The following is a 20,215-nucleotide window of genomic DNA, read 5'->3' as shown; positions in this document are numbered from 1 at the left end:
TTTCACCGCCACATGCAACAAACAAACAACCGAACAACCAAAACAACCCAGCAACCAACTGAGTCCGGGGCATATCATATCGCATCTCTTACTTCCTGACACTACAATGTAATTTTGCTTTCAACACCTCTTTTCCTCGACTGTTGATTGCGGCCAGGCCAACGTGGCCAAATAATGGCCAAATAGAAAAGCAGCAAAACAGCAAAACAGCAAGACATTTCCCAGGCTCAAGAGCCGAAATCGGGCGCGAATATATCGCATTTCAATCACGCGCTCTGGGGCAATTTACGTGCGGCCACGCAGCGAGTAGGCCGAAAAGGCAGCCGGAGACCTGGTCAAAAGGCAGCCACAGCCACAGCCACGGCCAGCAAAATGCAGCATCAACAATGCAACATCAACTGCAGTTTATTAAAGTTTTTCCAGCCACAGCTCCAAAGCGGCGCAATGGGGCGGAAAGCAAACGGCCTAACGGTACGGATTGTGCGCATAAAATGGCCACATCGTGATGGCCAAAACCCCCTTCATTTTCCGGCAGGCACGCGCCTTTTGCCGGCCGGCAAAGCTTAAAAAGAGGGGGAAAGACAGTGCACTGGGAGAAATTTGAATGGTAAAGATATAAATCTGTTTATTAAGTAGGTGCGCTAAACACAAAAACATAATAATCGAAGAAATCAGGGTAGACAACATTGAAATCGATCTGCCATTATATTCTTAACTTATAAATAAATGAATTATTTAAATAAAAAAAAACATAGCTTTAAATTGCCTAGTTTAATTTTAAAATATGTGTTTAAATCAAGTTAGAAAATATTATATACTGTTACTCATATTTACTTTAAACATTTTATTTCAATATTTTTCTGAGAGAATTAAAATCAAAGTTCAAATTACTTAAACTAACATTTAGTGTTGAATTTAATATTTCCATAAAAAGTATATAATCCTTAAATTTACAACCTATTTTTATCAGTGCAAAATGACAGCAAAACAGCACTGATTCTCCACGGCTTCTCGAGGAAATGTCGATTTATGCGCGAATTTACTTTTATGCGATTAGCAACGATCTGCGGCAGAAATTTATCGTCGAGTTTAGTAAATTTAATTGGGACGGAAATCCAGGCAAAAGGTGCCAGAGCATTAGACAAAAGACTAAAACCAGGTAGCCGAGTAATAAAGTTTTATGGCCCAGCTCTCTGGAACTCTGGCCAAGGAGCCTGCATTCGGCCAAGTGCAGTCTTGGCCACAAAAGCCCGCGGCTCTTCACATTGCACAATGGAGCGGTGGAGAGTACGGGCTGTGTTCACTGTTTAGTGCTTCTTGGCCCAAAGCAGATGGCCGGCAGATAACAGAGCTGCAGAATTGCAGGGGAGAATGCTGCCAGTAAGCCGCTTAAGTCTAAGCATCAATAATTGCATCGGTGCATCTCTGGAAGATGGAGTTCTATCCATGGCGAACCAGAACTCCTCCAAGGAACCCAGTTAATCCTGGCACGCAGCAAGTGTTGCACCCAAACCCTTTGAACGACGACAAGTGGTTGTGGCCATGACGACGTCTCAATAGCCATAATACCACGCTCCTAACTCATTGATCTTGGCCTGGAGGGAGGGTAGCACACTCAGCTTGATTATGGCTGGTATGCCAAATCAGTTTTTCCGTTTCAAATGTTTTGAATTTATGAGAGTGTCGCGTCTTTATGGTCATCCCCCCATCGCCATTGTAGACGGCTGCCTTTGTTCAATTCACTTGAGCTTACAAACAACGCCAAGTTCATAAGGATTTTCGCCGATTTAGCCAGCGAAGGTTGCGCCAAGGTTAACTTAAAGTTAGCTTGGTTGGAAAACCCATCAGATCTGGGAAATCTACCGACTGACTGGCTGACTGACTGACGTTGCTTCAAATATGTGAGGCCATCGGAAGGAGGCCAATTAATGACGAAACAATAACACACACACACAATGGGCGGCAGTTCAGCGGAATTTAGTAGCCACAGAAATTAGTTAAATGGAAAAATAGTTTAGCGATGTTTTGCATTGAAATGCCGCCCGAGGCGATTATCGCTGAAAAGACCTCGGGGCATTGTTGTTGTGAAAATTACAACGATGGGCGGCTGGCTTTGATGTTGGTGGGCCAAGCCAAAGCAGCCGCTGCCTGCGTGTCTATATCTTTATCGGCCAGTTTCTAGCTTCTATATGTAGATGAGCGCTTGTGGGGGTGGCTGATAAAATCAAGAATCAAAACTGGGTCAATGCTTAGAGCTGGAATTGATTTGCCAATGATGTGAGGGGGGTTGCTTAGAAACTTTGCTGAGTATAAGTAGGTCAACATGATTATAATATTTGGCATACCATAATGGATAATGAAGATTTATTCTGTGTTCGTTAGAACAAGGTTAAAAATGTAATCCATTACTGCGATTCCCTTATCAAATAATATTTGTAGGTCATGATAACAATGATATTAGCAGTAAATGGTAAAGTAGGTCATCATGATTAAATGATATATCATAAAAATATTTTGTATATGTTAGGATAAGAGCAAATCATTATTAAAGTACCTCAATTCTTTTAGGAAATTAAGTTATTTATACTTTATATCCTCTTACAAACTTAACTAATCCCTATATTTTACCCATCCTATCTTTCAGTCAACGGAAACGTCCGCCCAGCGATCCGCAGGACAGCTACGAGGAGACATGCCGTGCCGCCGAGATTCTGTCATCGATGAAGCTGCAGAGTCCGCATGGCTGTAGGTCATCCTCCTGACCCCCGAACCCGCCCCTTTAGACACTCTCATTAATATTACCAATTCCACAGCAATGGCCGACAAGTGCTCGAGTCCCGGCAGCAGCTCGTCGGCTTCCTGGAGCTCCGGTTCCGCCTCGCCGCCCCTGAGCGACGACGGCCACGCCCACCACAGTCCACACAACATAATGTCGCCCCACGATGCGGCCAACGCACGCATACGCACAACATCGGTGTCCACATCCGACGAGGGCATTGTCATCGACTTCAAGGAGGAGCGCAAGAAAAAGGTGAGTGATTCGGTACACCTTCGATACCCTCCTATAGAATCTAAGATCTAAATGTGTAGCCAAAGGAAATCTAGATACAGGAATGCGGTCAGAGGAATCTGGGTTGGCGGCGGTGGAGCGTGACAGTTTGTTGCATTTTAATTGCAACTTTGTGTATAGATTTTAATTGCCATAATTATGTAAATGTCGGTCGGTTCTTGGCACGGCCACACGGCGTATGCTCGATGCCCCTTCCCCATTACCCATTGCCCATTACTCATACGCAATGCTGCGAAAGAAACATATAGGTATAAAAACTCAAATAAATGTCGAGAATGATTCTCGCCTAGCAGAATGCCAACGCATCAATCACACAAAAGGGCAATGTCAGCAGCTCGTTAACTTGGCAAACACGCACACAAGCACACACATCAGGAAGAAAATCAATAGGCCCCCCTCCCTTTGTTACCACTCTGCTTCGCAGACATGTGTACCCACAGAGTTGGCTCTTTAATTAATTATGTTTGAACTTTAAGGGCCGAAGCCCGAAAATCGAAATCGAGAACCGACACAAAACTTACGCAACTGAAAACCAACCAAAACGAACGACCCCCACCCTTCCACACAAAACAAAAAAACTTCTGCCGTTTGTTTGCCCAACTAGTTACGCTTTTTCGCCCGCTCGTGTGTTTGGCTATTTCGTTTAGAGCTTTTAAGGGCTCTTAACAGCAAACACACAAAACCTAAAAACAACGAGCAGCGGCAAGAACAAATATCGAAGTGAGCAGCAGCCGCGGCAGAATATGCTAACCTTGAAAGTCTGATTAGATTTTCATATGGTGGTTATATGTTTTATTTACACGCCGTCAAGCCCCAAGTACACTGAAAAAATACGGTTACATACAAATTTTAAAAAAATTATTTTTTTTCTAAATCTTTACTGTATACATAAACTATATGTACACTACTAAAACTGAATAAAATGATTTTATTAAAATTCTTAAACTTCGGTTTGATTTTACTTGAGACTGTTGATTTAAAAACATGTACTTATTAAATTTGACATCTAAAGTAATTTTAAGAATTTAGAACTTCAAGTAAATGTTTTATTAATTAAAAAATATATACTCTTAAATTTAATCATTTAATGCGTTTGTATTAAATTAATTTAAATTATTCAAATGAATATCAAAAATTAATTTTTTGACGTATTATTTTTATCAGTATGTTTTATTAAAAATCCTCTTAATATTATTTATTATCATTGCTGTTCTTCCTACAATTAATTATTTCTCAAAGTATGGTTTCGCTGACAAAACCATATTTAAATAAGAAAGACAACGCTTTGATTTTATGATATAATATGAGGTCTGTTTAGAATACCTAATGAGCTATCGTTGAATCGAAATGACTCATCTTTCAAATTAAATCTATATCTACTGATAAATGCTGGCTAGGGAAACTGCCGGACTCTTCAAACCGTCTTGACTTCTCGCCCCAGTCCAATCAGTTTTCCATTCATTACAATTAGTCAAACGCTTTTGAGTCTTCGCTGCCAGCAGTTGCACTTTCACTTTCCATACCTGTTGCACAACCCAGCCGAAAAAGCTGACCAAAGCGTCAAACTTCCTGCTCCGTCAGTCTTACAGAAAAAAATAGGAAAACGAAAAAATGTCTGCGACTGGGAATGCGCATTTAAATTTATGTCAGAGTCAGGCGACCACGCCCACCGTTTTTCGGGGGCTGGGCAGACAAACAAACAAATGCACAAGCGAGCACAATGGAAAAGTTTATTTTGCCAAGGCGTGGCTGGTTAATTGAAAAGATATATGCCGCATTTCCGCATCTTGCATCTCGAATCTTGAATCTCGCTGGCCAGCGAAAACACAAGCCAGCTGGATGGATGAATAGATAGATAGATAGATGGATGGAAGTACGATTGCTGAGAACGAATGCAATTAATGTCTAATTGTGCGCAATTATTGTCAGTTGTCAGCTGTGTGATGTGATGCCGCATCAGAATGCACTCGAATTTAGCAGATCTTCAAGGCGGCCACGTGGCGCATACGTAATGGCATCCAGCTGACATTACTCATACGCACCGTGGCGCGTGTTGCCAGATGCATTGATGATAAACCTTCGTTGCTCAAACCCCATCGTCATGCAACTCAAATGGAATCATATTATATAGACTTAAACTGTAGTGAAACACCAAGAGGGTCGACTCACTGCAGATCGTCAACAGTCGTGCGGGTTATTATTTAAAATGCAGATTTATGTGCATTCGCCATTTACCATTTACCGCCAGCCGTGACAATCAGGGCCAACGGAGCCTGCCTTTTAATCAAGGCCCTTTTGCAATTGCACTTCCATTAAGGCGAGCCCAAGGCAAAGCCAACCCCCAATCCCCGACCGCAATGGGTGGTTAAACCCTCTACCATTAATTTCCCAGCACACACACACACATATGGAGTTCGCGATGGCCGCCAAGGGAAAGCTCGAGTGGGAAGGCCACAAGTCAATCCTGGAGGGGAAATTAAAAGAGCAATCAGAGCCGGCAATTCGCGGTGACAAACTCCACTCGACTAGATCTCATAGAATTTCCCCTGAATTTTCAAATTTTCCAACTTAATTGGGGGACCAACCCTTTGAGAGCTCAGCCGCATCAGCAACAGCATTCACTTTGTAGATGCGGCTAATTGCACACGCCATGTTCTCTCCACTCTAGTATAAACTTTTCAAATTCCAACTCACAGTATGGCATAGTTTATAATTTTGCTGGTTTTTTTTCCAACTAATTTGTTTTATAATATCAAAAGGCAACAAAAACGGCAAAGCCCAAGCAAACAGGCAAATTATAGTGCACCGAGCAGACAGCGCGGCGGGTGATTCAGGGGCGGCGATGCAGGGGGGGTTTACATTCTGGGCGGCCGAGGAGGGGGGCAGATGAGCGGCTGGCGTTGCGGTTAGCTGGCATTAAGCTTTCGCAATGCCTGACAGTTGAAACACAAACAAAAACAGTGGCGGGGGGAGAAGGGTGAGAAGGGGGGCGGGACAGGGCGGCGGAACTGCATTCGCGGCCAGCCAACATGGCGCGGCACACGTGTCTGTGTGAGCCTTGGCTTAGCTGCTTTGGCCTTTTTTTGACAAATGTGCGCGCGTTTTGCAGCTGGCAGCTAAAGGGGCACACTCTTCGAAAAACGAAACCCAAAAGTTAAGAAATAAGTTAGCGTCATGCCTTCAAAAGCAGAGTACCAAACACATTAGAGTGATATCATTTATAATGATTTAGAATATTTCTTTGGGCTTACATGTTGCCATTAAAAATATAGTTTACCAAATACAAGAATGGTATTACTTATAGCCACTTAGAAAAATGTTTTAGGCACTGCAATTTGTATTTAAATAAATAAAGATAACTTATACAAATTTCAAAAACAATAGGTTCTTTTAAGTTTTTGTTAGGGGATTTTTTTTCTATTTCAAGAAATAAATATAACATTAATTATTATTTTAGATTTTAGAGCTATCTCTTTTTTTTAATTTTAGCTTTTTTGCTTCCAATAGAAATACCTAAAACAAATATATTTCTTGGATTTGAGTATAACAATTTGTATGTGACTTTTCTAATGTTCAGGTATACTTTTTTACGAGTGCAGCAAACAGCAGCATTTGCATTTGCATTTATTTTTAAACAGCTGCCGCTCTTTAACAAGTTTAAATTGTATTATTTATGATTTTCACTTACACCTCACCTGCGCTTTGGCTTTGCCTTATTTCCTTCGCGTGTCTTCGCTTAACTTTCTGCAAATTATATTTATTTTTAAACCGAAAACCAGAGGAGAGCAGTGCCTGAAATATGGCAGAATTTAATTAAAATCGGTACAAGTGCCTTTGAGGGGCTCTGCAGCAACCTTGAGTCAACATTCACATACCACAAAACACCACACACTCGAGCACCTCAGTTTCACAGTCTCAGAAAACAGAAATCTGAAATCCGAAAGCAGAAAACTGAACACTGAGCACAATTGCTGCCTTTGGCACTTTGTACAAAGACCATAGATCGACGTCAGCATCGCAGTCGTGTGTATTAATTTCACTCATACGGCTGTTAACCTTGAATTCTGATTAGGAAGCGATTTAAATTTATCTACAAGTCATTTTTCTTCGCTTTGGCACTCGCCTTTCGTTCGCATTTGCCGCTCACCTTTATTGAGTTATTATTAAAAGTTAATTGTGCTGCTAAAAGCCATTTGGATGCCACCCCTCCCCCCTTCGCAGTTTCCAACATCCCCCACCCCTCGATTTGCAATTTGTGGGGCATTAACAATTGCAAATGACTTGGCCAAAGTGTCGACATCTTGGCTGCGTTGGTAGATTAGGTAAACTCGGCTGGGGGCACGGGCACGGGCACGGGCACGGGGCGTATGAGTAATGACTGAGAGGCGAACCAGCTGGGCACAAATGTAATTACACCTTAAGCAGAATAAATGACAGAGCAACTGACTGACGGCAGGGTAGCCTACACCTCGCAGCTCAAGAAACTGCAATCGATGGAAGGGCCAGGGAAAAACAAAGGGTTACAGAGCAAAAAATCATGGTCAATCTTATCTTTGTTCTTGTAAAATTAGTAACCGATTAGCTAGCGAGGAATAGAGGATGAATCATAAGTTTAGCCTTTAACATCAGCACGTTATATATTGGAATTCCAGGGGTAGACAACGAAAACCCATTAACCACCCAAGCAAATTACTAAAAACTCAAAAATGACAAAGGTTAAAGGAATGTGACTATGGTTTATCGAAAAATTATACTGTAAAAATACTTGGGTATTTTTAAAACTAAACCATTTAAACTTATCGCTAAAATTGACAAATGTCTCACGTCTGTTGCATTCAACAAGCTAAGGAAATGGTTTGGGCCATCCGTCAAAAGTCAGTTGCAGGAGTGCCCAGAGATCCGCACACATACCATTAAGCACTCGTGCGTGTGGGAGAAACGAACTCATAAATTTGTCATAATTGCACAAATGTGACTAAGGCAAATGGCAAATGGAAAATGGCAATGTGGGGGAGCAAAACAGAAATGCAATAAAAATATCTCTACATACGCAGTTAGCGGCGATATTGGAAAAATGAATATTCAGTAGTTGGCTTTTCCACGGGTCGAGATCTGTGCCAAGTGCAAATGCAAACGGCGAACGGAAAAGCTGAAAAGCTGAAAAGCGGAAAACGGGCAGAGCAACAAATGCAGCGCCAATTTTCATGTTCAAGGTGACAAAAACGAGCGAAACAAAACGAAGCGGACACTCGAGCCAAAAGCTTCAGCTCATCGTTTGGCCTCGTTTCCGTTTGGCTTTTGTGTGCTAGTGTCTGTGTTTCTGTTTCTGGCTTGCTGCAGTTTTAACCTGGCCATTTCATGCTATATTTGTCATCACTTCGACGCAGCATGGGTGGGAAAAAGAGGGAAAATCAGGGAAAGACCACCGCCAAGTAAAGTTTTCCCTAGCGGTGCTTTGGCGTGTGTAAGTGCCGCTGTACCCGCTGTCATCCGCATTGGCAGAGCCCATAAATGAAAAAAAAAATAGTATAATGAAAAAGCAAAACGCTTCGCCGAATGCGGAATTTGGCATTGGGCTCGGGGCCCGCGCCTCTGACACACTTTGCCAGCCTTCTGCTTATGGCCAGATTCAATATGTGCACTTGCATGATACAATATAAATATCAACAGGGAAGAGCAGTGCAGTCCGCCAAGAAAATGTGCCAGATATTAGGTTATTTTGTTAATACTTGTATTATAATGGTTCATAATAAGGCTAATTTAAATAAATATATTATTATTTTAATGTTAATTTTTAAAATAAAATCATTTTCATGTATATCCTGTTAAGTATTACTCATTTCTAATTTGTTTTGGCATTTGAAACAACTTTATCCCCTCTATCTATCTTATAGAACATGTCTAATGTGCCATATTTAAATGCCATGTCCCCGTTTACAGCCACCGACAAGAACAAATTGTTCTGGGCGAATTACATTGTGGTCATCAGAGGCATACAATCGAAATGTTTGCGAAACATCTTTTGGCAAACTGTTTGCCACGAGCCAGGGGAAAACACTCTGACAAACACTGCACTTTAATTTCGATTTCACTTTGCCAGAGGCGAACAACAACAGCACTTTTCACCCCCCACCTTACCACTTTTCCCACAAAAGACTTTTCCGAGGGGTCACAATTAGATCAGCAAAATAATAGGAGTGCAAGGAGCCGAAAGAGGGCAGCAGCCCGGCGAATTGGCCTAGTTTCGGGGTACACGGTACACAACAAAATGGCGGCCCTTGCAACTGTTGTCGTGGCTGTACTTTTTCACCCATACACGGGCGCTGCAACGGTTTTCTAGGTTACACGCACACAGAGGCAACGAATGCGGATGTGGACGCGGATGCCACACTGTTGCAGCGAATACATTGCGCCGGCCGGCAAAAAGCGAATGTTGCGCAACAACCGTTAGCCATGAAAGTGCATTTCGCTCGCTCTCCCTCTCTCTCTGTCGTTCTCTCTCGTTTTCGCCATGCGCAGTTGCTTAGTTCACTCACTTCCGTTCAAATCGCCGCACTCACACACACACACACAGGGAGATAAGTGGGAATGATGCAGAAATGTTGAAAAAAAGGGGTTGGGGGGTGGGAGGTGCAACGGCACGTGTTCGCACACCAATGCAGTTTGGTTTTGCATTTGATTTTCGTTTTGCTTTTGCTTCTCTGACGTCGTCAATAGCGGGAAACGGAAAATGGCAAATGGTGTATGGCAATTCTGGCCACAAATTGAACGGGTCCACAGCTATTTATATTAAATTTCCTGCCCCTCTTACCGCTGATGTCACTCCTTATCAAGCCCAATTAAAGCCCACTTCCCACCGGTCTTTTATCTCAAAGCCATCGATCTCCGCAAAAACCACTTAATTTCAAATGTCTTAATTTATTCCCCCTCTTCATAATGAGCTGCATTCACCGAGGTAGAGCAAATAATATTTATGAGATTTATTCGGTGGCTAAATCATTGGCTAATGACAACACATGTATTTTCGCTCATACTTAAATTTCCATTTATTTTCAATGAGACATACGCAAACAAACCATTGAAGATACATACGCGTATGTATCGACCATAAATCTAAACGTTTCACTTTTGGCAAAAATGAAGACTCTTGGTACTGGGATTTTCTTCTCTTAATTGTATAATAAGCAATTTGAAAATGTGAATGCATCGCTGTTTGGAATTGTTTTGCGGTCGATTCACTTTTCATGGCTAATTAATTTTCGCATTGCGCAAAATGAATTAATAACGCGAAATGCCATGAATATGCAAACGTGCGGGTTTGCCAACCCCCCTTTGGCAACCCCTCCCCTTGCAAACATACATATCTTGGCATACCAGTATGTTTATATATGTATATAATATGAATATATCGAAAATTTATTGTTGGCGTCGCCGCAGTCGCCATAATTAAAAGCCAAACAAGCGGCAGCAGCAGCAGCGACTTCAGGCCGCCAGGTGATTTCATTTGCAAGTCGCTCTCGGGCGCAGTTTTGTTGCTTTCTGTTTTGCCTTTTGATATGGCAATCTTCGTTAATTACACGCTTAGTTGACTGATCGGGGCGGGGTGCTATTGTAACTACCTTATAGCACCGCTGGGGGGTGGCAGTGGGCTGTGGGTGTTTGCCGAGTGGGAAAACAAATGCAGCCGGCAAACAATGGAGCGCCAAGTGCCCTGCTTACATCACTCAGCTGAACAGAGATTGGCGAGCAGGGGTTTGCCAAACAAATGATCTTTATAGCACACACCTGTGCACTTTGTTTCATCTGCCAGGGCAGTTCGGGGAAATAATGCCCGTGGCTTTAGCAAGTGATAGATTATGATATGGATTATTATTCAGGGCACGTGGCATTTATTACTTTATTAAAAATAAAGGCAATTCATACCATACAACAAAGCCTTTAAGCCTTAAATTCTTAGTAATTATTTCATTTACAAGACACCTTAAACATCCTTCTTACAGAATATCTATTATCTTTGCTTACATTATTATAATATATTTAATATAAAACCCATTTCTAGGGAAAACCATCCAAACCAGAGAGTTGTAAGACAATTAAAATGCAAAGCAGAGTGCAAATTTGATATATCATTTTGATTTGTGATGGATCTTTTTATCGTGTGCGCAACAAGCGCTATAAGTCGTGGGCGGAAAAGCCAGCAACAGCTCGTTGACATTTGCATTTGGGGGCGGGTCAGGGGAGGCGGATCAGAGGGGTGGATCAGAAGGGGCGGCAAAGAGGGAGGCCGGCTTAATTAAAGCAGAGCAACGACGTTGGCACGCCTCAGAGCTTAAAATTCTCGACGTCGTTACATCGAGCATGTGCTCTGCGTGTTGTGGATATATACATATACATATACCCATATATATAAATGGAAAGCCCCCCCCCCCACGAGTGCCACCCCCATTCGCTGAAGCGAGGCATTTGTGGGCGGGAAGCAGCAGAACTGCATTAAAATTCAAATGCCGGCAATGTCAGGGCAGAAAGTGCGGAGCACTTGGCTTAATGTAATGGCCAACGGGGGAAAAGTCAAGCTCAACAAATACACTTCGGGCTGTGAGGGAGAAAAATATCAAGATATATGTTTCTCGCTCGCCATAAATCACGAGACTGCATGAGACAACGCAGTGCGGTCATAATTTATATTTTTAAAGCTCATCACACCACGCAAATCAACACATTTCGGTACATCTTGCCAAACAAATTATTCTCCACAATGTTTGCAACAAGTCACAGCCAATTCATTTTCACCTAAGCAGGCAAACATGACAGAATATCTCATTCTTTGCGTTTTTTGTTTGCTTATTCTTTGCATACCAAATTTGTCATGACAACAAATACACAGCTGCCGAAGAAGAAGGCTCCATCAATGGGGCCCTGACCAAAGGCAAAGTGGCTAACAGAGGGAGAAAGGGGGTGAAAATGGAAAAGTTGGGCAAAGTCAGCGGCAAAATACCGACAAACAAACACAGAAACCGAAACACACACACACATTAGTTGGCAGCACATGAAGGAATTGCAAATGTATTCAAGGTCAGGGCAGACATGAAAAACGAGAAAAGCCGACTGAGGCAGCGGCAGAGGCAGCGGCAGCGGCAGAGGGCCACCCACTCACACACACACACACACCCGGGAAAATCAATATGGGCTACACTTTTAAGGGTTGCGGCGAAAAACCCACGCAGCCCTTTCCCTTCGTTCCCTTTCCCGGTTTTCCCCTAGCGAAAATCGGAAAAGAGGAGCAGTAACGTCATCAGAGTGGTTCAGTGGGTCGTCATAAATAACGCTTCGGGTTTCCCGCGCATTTTCCGCTCTCCCGCAGAGAGAGAGAAAACCCTGCGCATGCTTCTCTCTCTGGGAAACTCCTTTCCCAGCCTTTCCTTTTCCTGGCCAGGCGGATTTTAAATCGGGAATGCTTTTAATTATAGCCCGACCCACGCTCTCCAACTCTCTAGACTTTCGCATGTAATTAAGACCGGCCAATTAAACGCAGCAGCAACAACAGCGAATTGCAAATTGAGTTTGCCAGCAAATCGATAGGATTTCAAGGTTAGCTTGCGTGACATTTCCCCCGGCCACAATTTATTTTTCGGGTAATTGGAAAACTTGTCGACCCGCCGGATGCACCCCAAAGTAACGCGCTAAGTAAGGCCAAGGAAAAAAAAAAGTAATATAAAAAACCTCTGCGTTGCGTGCGCCATCATCATTATGGTGATTGTTTGTATTAAAATGGCGACTGGCTGTCGTGGCGTATGAGCAATATTTGATTTATATATTGATTTTTGCCAGCACAAAGGCCCGGGCCTTGCAAACCAGTTATTATCATAATTATTGAAAGCGGCATTTCCAATGCAAAATGCAAATAGATTTCTTATTCAAATTGCCATGCCGCATTACCATCTCACAGCTCCTTTTAGCTCTTCTAATTGCAGGTGAGTAATTTGTCGCTTTGGACAGGCTAATGTCGTTAATTGACTTCTGTGAAACAGAATGCAAAAGCGAAACGCATATACCAAAAGCCACTTATCTGCATTTATCCACTTTATTATTAAACATATCCGTGTGGGCAGCAAAACCTTGACATGTCAACGTCTAGTTTTGCAAACGAATGGTGGTGTCTCAATCTCCAGCCATTCGACCGGATTGGAAAGTTGCCCCCATCTATGGGGTTCACGCTCCCAAAAGTATGCTTGATCCTTCAGCCAGCTCGCCTCGATTGTTTCAATTAGCATAATGATACTTGGCTGTGTCTAGACAGACAGAGTCCGCTGAATCCCAGTTTAATTCTTGGTTTAAGCGCCCTACTTTAGTAGTCATGAAATACGGGTCTCAGCACTTAAAACGAAAAATCTATAGAGATACATAAATCAGGGTCAGTCGATTCCGGCGCTGCTTTTCAATTAAGCAAAGAGCATAAATTACAAATGTTTGGCCACCAAAAATTTGTGCAAACAATGCAATAAAATCTATTTGCTTAGCAAGCACAAACTTTGGCTATCTAATGGCTGAAAAAAGACTGGAGAAATTTCCGCGTTTTATTTACTGCCTGGCAACCGAAATGCGAGTGCAGTTCCTGGAATTTTTAATCAATGCCCGAAACAATTAGTCATGAGGCAGAAAGTACCACCCATTGCGAGCTGAATATTTTTCAGCGGCGTGAAATTCGCGAATAACTCACGCATACACTCACTCACTCACACACTCACCCACCTCCGGGGCCTAATAATAATCATAATAATAAAATAAAAACCGCTGGCCACTTGGCCTTGGACTAGGTTGATTGCATTCTAGCGGTCAATGCCGCCGCCGGCGTCGTGAAAACGATCGCTCAGCGGCTATCTCTTTCCCGTTGCGTTTAATTCCGAACCTCTCTCTCTTTTTTTTACGTTCTGCTTCTGTATTCCGTATTAAAAATTTGTATTTATTTGTATTTTCGTATTTTGCAACGACAAAAGAAAAATATCGGCGGAGAAGCCAGCAAACAACTTGTTGTTGCTCTCATACATTTCGAAAATCAACAACAGCAGCAACTATTTATAAAATGCGCTTGCCTGGCCAGAGTATCTGTAGCCGTAGGTGTATCTCTCGGTGCTCTATCTGTATCTGTGAGTAGTATTTATCTGTATCTCTGTATCGGTGACTGTAGATTCTGCTGCCCGTGCGCGACTTGCAATGCCGGAAAGCAATAGCAAACGTCGTCAGAGCGGCGTTGTGACGCCAGCCAAGCAATCCGCCTGCCAATGACGACAGCCGTTCAGTTGAGTTCGCTCGGTATCTTTTGGATACATTTCAAAACAAAAATAACACACGAGATCCGCTCTTCGCCGGTTTACCTTTGAATGGCATTTGCATAACAAGTGTCAGGCCGACCGTCAACCAGCCAACAACCGACAACCCCTTCCAAAAACTTAAAAAAAATCGAAAAACTCACAGCCCAAGATCCCAGATCCCCAGATCCTTCGACTCTGCCCGCCAGACATAAATAATTCAGATTCGAATTCTGACTGCTGTTTCCAGGGCACAGTGCATTCAACCGATGGCAAATGCTAAGTGCGAGCGGGTTCATTCGCTTTTGACATATTACAAACTGTAGTCAGTACCTAACTCACATTAGTATATCAATTCCAATTAAACTTGGGCCCTCCTTTCACCTGTTTATGTTTCCTGTTTTTTACATTTTTTTTTTTTGACTAGCCAGCATCGAATGATAAATTACCACTTAGTGTGTGTTTGGGATCACGTCATCTTCGGAACAGGTTGCAATTGATGATGGGGCTCGGTAGCTGGAGGAATTAAGTATTTTATGGCCCGTAGAACCGCTTTCTCCGAAAGATAAGCGAGCAACCTTGACGCCGTGTGCAATCGGTCAGACCAAAAATACGACTCAAGTGGGGGTACCTACATATATATCTCATATTTTTTGGCCTTGCAGCGTGATTTGGCTTAGAGTGCTTATGGCTAATGGCTCATGGCTTTTGGCCAGCGGTGCTCAGGGCCCACTTCCTGTTCAGGTTAACCTGCATGTGGGCGCTGCTGCCTAGAAGCTCAGGTGTTCAACTGCTCGGTTGCTCAGGTGCTCGGCTGGTAAGGCATGATGAATGACTGCAGCATTTATAAATATATCATAATGAAATAAGCTAAGCATAACAAATGCGTCGAAATATTTGCGACAGGTTGCAATAGCCGACAAACAAAACAGCAAGCCAGCAAAAAGGGGAAAAAATTATATAAAATGGCCAAGCGAAAACACCGAGGCAAAAACTCGAGTCACTCAATGTGCATGGCCTTGAAGACTTGGCTGCAAAACAACCAAAAAAAAAACAACGAATAACACACCACACAGTGAATATCATAAAAATATTCACACAAAACAAAATTGGCAAATAAAATTAAAAAAAGATTATAATGAAAGCCACTAATTTGCCAGAAAAAGCCACAATCAAATGCATAAAATATGAATAGTATTGGGGATTAACTGGCTATTTGCATCGGCCAGTTGAGCATATAGAGTTTCATAAGCTGATTGATTTGCAATTAAGCCCTAAATATATTATTTAAGTATTATAATAATTATCTCTGGCAAATTGCATACAATCCGATCTGTGAATTTTCAATTATGGTTTTTTAATCGTGTTTTGAACGGTCAAGTGGCTGCGGCCAAAATATTGATTAATTGCAGTCAAGGGGTTAATAGGATTACAAATTGTTGTTGCTGTTGCTGTTGCCTCGACCGCACGCTAGATGGCGTGTCAACGTTTTTGACAAGTCAACAGCAACAACAACTGTGGAGATTGATGGCGAATGAGTTGGCACCTGCCATTGGCCTTTGAATCTCGTAAGCCGCTTGCCAAAATGTTTGGCTTCTACCTGATCTGCGGTTTCTTAGTCATTGTCATGTGCATTTTGCGTTTCCATTTCCTCTACCCCATCCATGATTTTATTAGACGCCTTTGTGAAATTCAACCGCAGCCATTTCGAGTGCTACCCCCTTTGTTTAAACTTTTGCCCAGACAACGGGAATTTCCACTGCACTCTGTAATTGCCATTGTAGCCATTGCAAAAAGCTTCATCATCATTACACTAGCGCTTTTTTTTTGCAGCTTTTTGCCCGCCATTGGCGTCAAGCTGTCTGAGTCGAACGGCTTTTCCAGCCATTCACTATTCACTCGCATGCATTTCCACTCGACAATAACAGCTCGGTTTTAGCCATGTATCTGTATCTGCATCTGTATCTGCATCTAATTATTTACAACATGTGCCATAATTAACTTAAGCATATCCATTTTTTTGGTCTTGCCAATACAAACAGTGTTAGGTTTTCTTTTTGCAGCTCTTATCTCGCTTACCAGTGAGCCAGCTAATTATTGCTTTATGAGTCGGAACCCAGAACTCGTAAATCCCACCCAAACTAGTGCAGTAAATAATTACAGAAAATGTGAGGAAAACGCGGGTAAACGGGGACATTGCGTGCCATTTCCACCTGAAAAGCGTACATTATAGCGCTATTTATTTATGCTCCCTGGTTTTATTGCCCTGTGCCAGTTGCATTTGTTTAAAATGCCATTTGACAAACATCAAAGCCGTTAAATGTTACTTTGACATGTCGCACACGAGCCCCTCGAGGCTGTTCTTTTGGCCAATTAGATGAGTGAAATGTGCCAAGCGGCGGCGGCGAGGGATCATTATAAGCTAGAACCGGTTGGCTCGGAATCGGGGGAAATAACTACATACATATATAAAGTGAACCCCCGCTCGCACACAATGCAATTTCACAACTCTGATACTGAGTAATGCACAAATGCTATCGTTGAAAGGGGAAGAAACGAGCTCTTGACCAAGTTTTCGATTGGATCGACAGCAGGGAATAGGAATATTTCACATAGATTCGCAATTACATTAAAGTGCCCCTCTATCTTTCGCTCGATGGCTAAACAAAATGCCGCTCGCAGCACCGGAAACGGAAATAAGGCATCAAAACGGTGGCAGGGCCACAGATACAAATGGCTGTGTATTGCGAATCTAGTTTGCTGACACGGCACAAAGGATGCTCTCCCGTTTTTTCCGTGAGGAAAGGGACTCGCTGACGTTTTCCCCCCTTCCGCAACCCCTGTCATTTGATACAGACATCCCAAATATATATGGTGTGTTTTCTCCGCAGCTTACATGTGGAATAGCCAGAAAGCCAAATCCTCCTGGTCAGCTCCCCTTTTTTCTTATTCACGTTTTCCCCCCTGAACCCATGCCACGCCCCCTTTTAGGGGCGTTGCCATGGAAAAGCGTTTTGTCAAAGCGACAGGTGCTTAAATATTTAAAAAGCCAATGCCCAGTTGCTGTTAGGTGTTGGTCAAAAGGTAAAAATAAATGATGTCCCGGTTAATGGAAGGCAGGATACGAACTCGTGGGATGAAAAAGACAGGAAAAATAGAAGGCCTGAAAATAGAATGTTGGGCGTGACACAAAGCCAAATGGCCTGGAAATGGTCCTAACTTTAAGATTAAATTGTACTAGACTCCCTCTTGAGCACTACAACAATACTTGCAAGACACACAAATCGCTTGTGACAGAAGCGAGCTTCTGATTTTTCCGATTGTGCGATTTCAGTTGCTAATGAGGCGTGACATTGATGATGACTCGGGCATGCTGGAAAATCGGCGGATCATTTGTAATGTGTCATGATTATGCAATATTCGTGCAACAATTACCGCGAGGCATTTGCATAAAAAGCGGACGCCCGTCAGCCGTTCGAGTGGCAATTTTCCACTCAGAAGAGAGCTGGTCGCTTGACTTGGTCAACAGGAAGCCGAAGTTGAAGCTGAGTTGGCCAAGACTCTTTCCCAGATTCACTGGAGAGCTAAAAACTGAAGCTGCTGCGCATGCGCCGCGCCGAGTGACAGCCCAGTTTGGACAGAAAACTTCGGACAGAAGACAGAAGACAGAAGACTGCAGACTGCAGACTGAAGACAGAGGACAGTGGACAGAAGACAGCTCCGAACCCGGGACAGAAACGGAGACATAGCGAACCGGCCGGCTGCCGGCGGCTGTGACAGCTGTTGATTGATGAATCCTACAGCCTGCCCCCGAGGCTGCCCCACGGGTGTCGCCGTCTTCGAGGTCCAGTCTTCTGCCCCAAAGACTGGCTCTACGATCTTCTCCTCGAACTCTCTCTCTCTCCGCGAAAGATTGATGATGACGCAAGCCCCTTGAAGAGAAGCTCGCTTCGCCCCGTTTTATGGCCGCGCTTGTGCAATAAACACTTCTAATTGTAATTAATGAGGCGATTGTTTAGTTTTTATGTGTTGATTTTTCTGATTTACCGCCCAGTGCAACTGTCCACCGACTAAATGGAGCATTGAACTTGCTAAGATAATGCGGTACACCCTTCCAAAACCCCTATGCCCACGGCACCTTTACATTGTTTGTAATGCCCACTTGAAGAGGGGTATAAAAAAAGTAGAAGACTTGGCCAAGTTCTCGTTTTCGTTCTCATTCCAGTTCTTGTTTTTCGTTACATTGAACTTGATGGCCATTTTGCTGGTCTCTAGGCCCTTGCTTCTCCGCCTGTTCTTACTCCTTTTAGCCAACTTCAGCTATCGACGCGGATTTATCTTAAATGCTGCGTTTACTTGGCTGTCTTCCCCCTCCCTCTCAGCTAGCCTCACATTTCTGGCCTTTTTAGCTTCGTGTTTTCGTATATTGGCAAACACTTTTCGGCCTGGCTCAAATTAATGGCCCACGGGGTGCGCCTAATGATCCCCACAAACGGAAAACGGCTAACAGCAAATGGCCAGGAGTTCGCTCCAATGAAAATGTCAGCCGAGGTGCTTTTTATTTGCTCTAGCCATGCCATGTTTAAGTTTGCTTGTCTTTGGCAGGAGGGTACTGCGAAATATGTTTAACAAAAATCAAAATAATTGCATTACTGACGCGTCACGAAAGGGGCGTAGTGCAGAGGGGGGGCGGGGGGCGTGTCATGTGTGTGTTGACATGGCGCTTTGCATGCGACCCGCATATAAATCTGTATTTAAGGAGCAGGGGGTTCCTTTTTTCAACTAAAAGGGGTCAAGCGGCCGAAACAAGTTTGAGGTTCCAAGAAAAGAAAATAATAGAAATGTAGAGTTGCACATACATATCGTATGTGTATATGCCTATGTATATGGCCAATCTGCTGCACTTTCCCCCACGAATTGATGGGGCCATTGTGTTGCTCTCGTCTTGACTCTTTTGTCAGCATTAACATACGTAAGTGTCAGCTGCATGTTGCTACCGTAAGGCCGATGTTGCAGTTGCAAGGGGGCAAAGAGGCCAATTGATTTATCGTGACAATGAGTGCAGCTCCCGAGCTTCGCTATCGATGTGTAAATTTGAATTTCGTGGCTCATAAAGCGGACAATGGAGGCGGCGGTGAAAGACAAATGTGGCAGCCACAGATTGTTGTCGGCAACATGTTGCTGCTGTTGCTGTTGCTGATGTTGCTGCTCTTGCAGTTGCTGCTGCAGTTGCTTTTGCCATAAAAGTGAATGCCCTCGCGGTGACGTCACGAGTGCAATCCAGTTCCAGTTTTTCTCAATCCCCAATCCCCATTTCTCAATCCTCATTTCCCATTTCTCGTTTCTCGTTTATCGTTTCTCGCCTGACTGCAATTATCGGGGCCCCGAGTGCATCGCGAACGATGAGCAAAATACAAAATCCCGGAGAAATATGAAAAGCAAAACAAACTGCACGAAATCAAAACAAAGCAGCGGCAAGAGGGGCACCACCGAGTGGAACGAACTCTGTTGCACTCTACGGTTTTCAACGGCAACTGTGGGAAAGGCAATGTGCCGGGTCGACGGGTGTTGAAGTGGAACGTAGCGAATGAGCAGGATGATTGGATGAAGGGGGCCTCCAAGGGGGGTAGGAGTATCCGGGGGGTTACTATATAGTATACTATGCGATGACTAAATGCAACAAGCGGCGACTTTCGCATTCGCATGTGGTGGTAAGCTAAAGTTGATGAGCAACTTCAATGGCAAGTGGCAGCGGCAGCAGCAGCAACAACTTATCTGCAGCGGCAACAACACGGGGCAGTGTATGTGGCACACGGGCAACAGCAGCTGGCAACACATT

General features: G+C 43.4%; 1 protein-coding gene across 3 annotated transcripts in view; it reads left to right on the top strand.

Moving 5' to 3' along the window:
- Nucleotides 1-20,215, top strand: part of LOC118877875 (zinc finger protein 395) — a 121,751-nt gene that overhangs the window by 74,600 nt on the left and 26,936 nt on the right. For all 3 annotated transcript variants that reach the window (XM_065867039.2, XM_065867038.2, XM_036818213.3), the window contains exons 3-4: nt 2,645-2,745; nt 2,814-3,031. In XM_065867039.2, the coding sequence (XP_065723111.2) occupies nt 2,645-2,745; nt 2,814-3,031 (319 nt within the window). The remainder of the gene's footprint in view (nt 1-2,644; nt 2,746-2,813; nt 3,032-20,215) is intronic.

Source organism: Drosophila suzukii, chromosome 3 (genome assembly GCF_043229965.1).
Source record: "Drosophila suzukii chromosome 3, CBGP_Dsuzu_IsoJpt1.0, whole genome shotgun sequence".
Lineage (NCBI taxonomy): Eukaryota > Metazoa > Arthropoda > Insecta > Diptera > Drosophilidae > Drosophila > Drosophila suzukii.
This window is presented reverse-complemented; position numbering and strand designations above follow the sequence as displayed.